The sequence below is a fragment of the Olea europaea genome, unplaced genomic scaffold (assembly GCF_002742605.1).
Source record: "Olea europaea var. sylvestris unplaced genomic scaffold, O_europaea_v1 scaffold1201, whole genome shotgun sequence".
Classification (NCBI taxonomy): domain Eukaryota; kingdom Viridiplantae; phylum Streptophyta; class Magnoliopsida; order Lamiales; family Oleaceae; genus Olea; species Olea europaea.
The window spans coordinates 43,307-48,831 of record NW_019229430.1 but is presented as its reverse complement, the minus strand read 5'-3'; the positions used below and the strand labels follow the sequence as shown (position 1 = coordinate 48,831).

General features: G+C 34.6%; 1 protein-coding gene across 2 annotated transcripts; it reads left to right on the top strand.

Annotated features, from left to right (window-relative positions):
• The first annotated feature begins 279 nt into the window (after window positions 1-279).
• On the top strand, window positions 280-5,041 carry LOC111374085 (shaggy-related protein kinase eta-like). 2 transcript variants are annotated; one of them, XM_022996714.1, is made up of 13 exons: window positions 280-451; window positions 1,276-1,368; window positions 1,573-1,632; window positions 1,713-1,985; window positions 2,074-2,148; window positions 2,261-2,317; window positions 2,435-2,575; window positions 2,654-2,704; window positions 2,795-2,890; window positions 2,992-3,075; window positions 3,720-3,821; window positions 4,622-4,724; window positions 4,800-5,041. In XM_022996714.1, exons 1-13 carry the CDS (start codon window positions 296-298, stop codon window positions 4,826-4,828), a joined length of 1,320 nt encoding a protein of 439 aa, XP_022852482.1. In that variant the 5' UTR covers window positions 280-295; the 3' UTR covers window positions 4,829-5,041. The 2 variants fall into 2 exon arrangements, with proteins under 2 accessions (XP_022852482.1, XP_022852481.1); XM_022996713.1 differs by having other exon boundaries at window positions 4,622-5,041.
• Window positions 5,042-5,525: the final 484 nt, after the last annotated feature.

Here is a 5,525-nt window from a genome sequence, read left to right as displayed (position 1 = left end):
CATGAGAAAAAGACGGTAACGAGCACGAATAAATATAATTGTGATACATGTACATAATAATTTATACATACAAAATTAAAATATAATTGAATTAAAATTTCTTCAATCAAATAAAAAAAGAACTTCTTCACTTTATTTTTTACACTTCATTTATATGTAAATTATTAAACTCCTTACATGCCATTAGCATTATTCTGGATATAATTAATCAAAAATTAACCTTGGTGGTTTGATATTTACGACTATAAATATTAGAAAATTATTATAAATGAAACAGAGAGGAGATGTAGATCACATGGCTTCCTTGCTGGTGGGCCCGGTGCAGCATCATCAAAATCCACTACCCGACTATCAATATCATCATTGCGGTCCTAATTATGCTCTTGACCAAGCTTCAACTCTACCACCAGCCGCCGCCGTGAAACGCTCTGCTACCATGGAAACTGAGAAGGTACCCATACTATTGTTCTCTCTACAGATTTCTTTTCCTTTTCCTTCTGCATTCTGTGTTTATTAATGAAACTTGGTCTGGATTTCTCTTATTTTACTTGATCTAGCTTAAAAGTTACAGTTTTTGCTCGATCTAAGTTTGTTACTATTATTATTGTATATTCATTTTTACCTTATTTTCCGGGTTCTTTCTTAATGCACCGAGGAATATACTTTCGACCTGTTATCTTTCTTTAAATTTTATATATTCGTATTTTGTCCCCTTTCTTCTTTTTTCAGATTTATTATATTTTGTTGTTGTGTTATGTGTTATAGTTACAGGGAAGCCTTATGCATTTATGAATATTCTTTGCATGCTGCTACTGTGAGCTCTGTTGTCTCTTACATAAGTTTTGATATTCTTATTTGTTCTTTGAACTTGTTTACTTTTCTAATGTAAAGTTTCAGCTGTTTTTCTTTAACTTTAGTTAAATTGTGCTCTTTCTATGTTGAATGGAGGGATTGCTTCATGCAGTCTCTTGATGGTTGATTCTCCTTATAATTGCAGTGCTGTCTTTGTTTGGATTACAAGTTTTCTTCCATGTGATGCTTTCTTCAAAGCAATATTTTGTGTCTAACATTGCCGTATTTTTCTAAGAATAGCATATCTTCGATTCTTGTGCTTTTTGGGTTGCCCAAAATTTCAAATTTCTGAAGGCACGTTATGAATATTTGGTGGATGATTCTCTGATTAATATGGTTTACTTGAACGAGGCTGTAGTTGCCAGTTGTGTTAGTGGGATCATTTTGTTTTATCATTGATGCCGTGGCTTGAATTTATTTCAGGATATGCCGGATTCTCTAGTTGATAGTAATGGTCCAGTTAGTGGTCACATTATTTCCACTACAATAGGAGGCAAAAATGGCGAGCCCAAAAGGGTTAGTGACTGGACTTCATCATTTCAATTTTAGTAACTTTAGTTGCAGGGTTTGAAAATCTTAGTTAGTTCCTTAAAGATATTATCGAGATGAAAATCATGGAGATTTAGTTCCTTTTTAATCCTGAGATTTGAGAATACGAATAATTGATTCCTTCTCTGGGCTATCTGCTTTAAAGGGTTTGTTTGTGATGTTCTCTTGCAGACCATTAGTTACATGGCAGAGCGTGTCGTGGGTACGGGTTCATTTGGAATAGTTTTCCAGGTGTGTATTATGACTTATTGGTAATTTTTGTGATTCACAATAGATTTTAAAATTAATGACTTGCTGTCACTATATGCTAGGCAAAGTGCTTGGAAACTGGAGAAGCTGTGGCCATAAAGAAAGTTTTGCAAGATAAGCGTTACAAAAATCGTGAGCTGCAGTTAATGCGTTTGATGGATCATCCAAACGTGATAACTTTGAAGCATTGTTTCTTTTCTACTACAACCAGAGATGAGCTTTTCCTTAATTTGGTCATGGATTATGTCCCTGAGACAATGTACAAGGTCTTAAAGCATTATATCGATTCGAATCAAAGTATGCCGCTCATCTACATCAAACTCTACACCTATCAGGTTCTATTCTTTTCGGCTTTGTCTTTACTTTGTAACTTCTCTACATTGTATAATCTCTAACTCTTGTAAAATTACACATCTTTATCAGTTATTTAAAGGGCTTGCTTATATGCACACAGTTGCAAGGGTATGTCATAGAGATATAAAACCTCAGAATATTTTGGTGAGTCATTTCAACACCACCTTTATCTGGCACCTCCCTATCCCGTATGCCCTGCTGGATTGAATTGAACTGTTGGGTAGGTTCTTGTAAATCACTACTTGTTTGTCTGCAGGTTGATCCTCTTACACACCAGGTCAAGATTTGTGACTTAGGCAGTGCTAAAGTTCTGGTATGCTTATTGCTTGTTACTAATTCTTTCTTATTTCCTTATCTGGTGGTGTTATTTAAGCTGATTGTTTGATGCTCTGTGCATATTCATTAATTCATGTATAATTATTTTAATCAGGTGAAGGGTGAAGCAAATATATCATACATTTGCTCGCGTTACTACCGGGCCCCAGAACTCATATTTGGTGCAACAGAATATACAATGACAATTGATATTTGGTCAGCTGGTTGTGTCCTTGCTGAGCTTCTGTTAGGACAGGTTTGGGACATTCTCATACATTCATGAAATTTGCAGAATGGTATTCTTCAATTTCTTAAGCCGCATAATTTTCTGCAGCCACTGTTTCCTGGAGAAAATGCCGTTGACCAACTTGTAGAAATTATCAAGGTGCATCCTTCAAGTTACTCTACATTTTTATGGGTCAAGGAAACCAGTAATGAAACAATAATTAAATAATTTGAAGTCTTATTAATATAGGTTCTTGGTACTCCAACTCGAGAAGAAATTCGGTGTATGAATCCAAATTATACTGATTTTAGGTTTCCTCAGATTAAAGCTCATCCATGGCATAAGGTATGCCAGTTATTTTCCACCCACAAAATGTTGTTTTTTCAGTCATCTGTAAAATACAATACAGTTCCAGTTCAGAAGCATATAATAAGCTCTTTGGTCAGGTTTTCCACAAGCGTATGCCTCCTGAAGCAATTGATCTCGCTTCACGACTTCTTCAGTATTCACCAAGTCTTCGCTGCACAGCGGTGAGTTTGATTTACTTTTCTTTTACAAAATGGAAATTGCACCATCTGTCCCTAATCTATACAGTTACAACTTCGTCCTCGACCTTTTTATTTGGCATCTCCTTCCTCGTGTTGTAGCTAATTAGTCCCCATTAAACAAAAACCGTCCACTTTGCTGTTAACAAGGCAGGTGCAATGCATTCGAAAATTAGGTAAATACAAATATTTTTATAAAAATAAATAAATTGGAAATAGAAGAGGAAAATAGAATTATTAAGTCCATGTTTGAGCCACATTCTAGAAAAAATGCATTATTCATGTCAAATCAATGAGAAATGTGTGGTTAAAAAATAAGGAAAAGTTTTAAATTTGCATGTAATATTATTTTATTGAAGAATGTGTGGTTGAAATGACGTCATCACTGTTGAAGAATATATTTTTTTAAAAATAATGCGGCTCAAACAAGCCCTAAGAATGTTAATAAATTCAAAACCCCCCTTCTTTTTCCTAAAATTTTTTATTTTTTCCTCAATTATGTTATAAATTTCTAATGAAGTTTGTAGTTGTAGGCTCAATAGACTTTCGAAATTCTCTGGCCATTGCGACAACAAATGTTTTATTAGCAATGAGTAATTTTATTGAAATTGCTGTTTTGTTCTCTGCAGCTAGAAGCATGTGCCCATCCTTTCTTTAATGAGCTTCGAGAACCTAATGCCCGCCTACCAAATGGTCGCCCTTTCCCTCCACTTTTCAACTTTAAACAGGAAGTATGATTCTTTCTTTACTTCACGTTCCCTTTTGTTACTTGAGGTATAATTTAAATGGCTGTGCCCTCCCTTCTTCCCCTAACTGTGCTCTTGAATGCTTGTCTCCCAGTCGATTTTCCATCTCTGTACAATATTGAAGTGTTTTGCTTACATCAGAGTTTACACGAATGGGCAAGTTGGTCCTCTCCAAAGTTTGTTTTAAAATCAAACCCAGGATTTAAATGATAAGGCTATATGAGTCAACATTGGCACAATAAATAGATGCTACCCATTATTTTCTCCACATTGGATATCATTTTATATATATATATATATATATATATATATATATATATATATAACTTGAGGTTTTTTTATGAAAATACCTGTTGTTTTATTTTGTTTCTCTTTCCTTAATTCTGAAGTATCTTGAACATGATAATATCTCTGTTTCTAAGATGGTAAACACAAGGTTAGAAATTGTGCTGTCTGTTAAAACTTCGTTTGCCATTTACGACTATGATTTGAAATTTGAATCTATTCATTCAATTTTAAATTTCTAACTACTAGCAATTAGATAATCACAGAAGTTTGGCCACAATTATCGAGTCACTTGTATTCCCAATTTTTGGCAAGTATATCTAAATTTTATATCATGTTTACCATATTTTGTATCAACTTGTGCTTCCTGGACAAAGACTGCTTTTGCCAAGGCATTGTTATTTATTTGCAGATGAACTTGTGATGCATCCTGGACAAACACTGAAACCGGCTCTCGCATGCATTTCTGTTATTTTAACACCAAATTCTCTTTGTTGCAGTTGGCTGGAGCATCGCCTGAGTTGATAAACCGGCTGATACCCGAGCATGTACGAAGGCAAGCTGGGCTGAACTTCCCCATCCTGCAGGGACATGATTATATCGGTGCGACATTATTTGTTCATGGACTTGTAGCAGAAGGAAAGCCCTCTAACTAATATCGTGCGGTATTTTGACCAGGTGCACTGGTTTTTGTCGCCTCGAAATGATATTTGCGTGGTGGCTATAGGGTGGAATCTGTCGACATTGTAGTCTTAGCTAAACAAATTTTAGTTGCTTTTGTAAATTGTAGTCAAATGTCGTTGTTCAATCGATCATATTATTCGTGTTTAGCTAGTCTTCACTTGTGTTATTGCTATGTTTGTGCTGATATGTTACATACTGAAAGTCAAATCAAATTTAATCTTTTTTAGTTCCTTATATTAACTGCAGTAATCCCACATAGGTCGTTGTCACTAAACTTTTTCAAATGTTTTCTAATTGTTATTTGAACGTTTAAAATGTTATCGAGTTGTCATTGAACTAAAAAAGTTATCTAAGTAGTTACTGAACATAGTTCGTCATTGCGTCATTTGCCATTTTAAAAGTTGACAAATTTGGTGAACTAATCCAAATGTCATCTCATTTGTCATTTCAACTGTCGTGTCATTAAGTTCATTACCTTTTAAAATGACGGACAAAGTGATGGATGAATGCAAGAAACTGTGTTGCAATTTCTAAGGCCCTGTTCTCTTTATCGTTTTCGGGCTATTTTTTGTTTTCGATTTTTCAAAATGGTGAAAATGTGTTCTCTTTCCCGTTTTCGAAAACGAAAAAAAAATTTGCGAAGAAAATACAAAACGACTTTTTTGTCGTTTTGGACATTTTCAGTGTAAAACTTGAAAAAATTGAAAACGCGGGAAACAC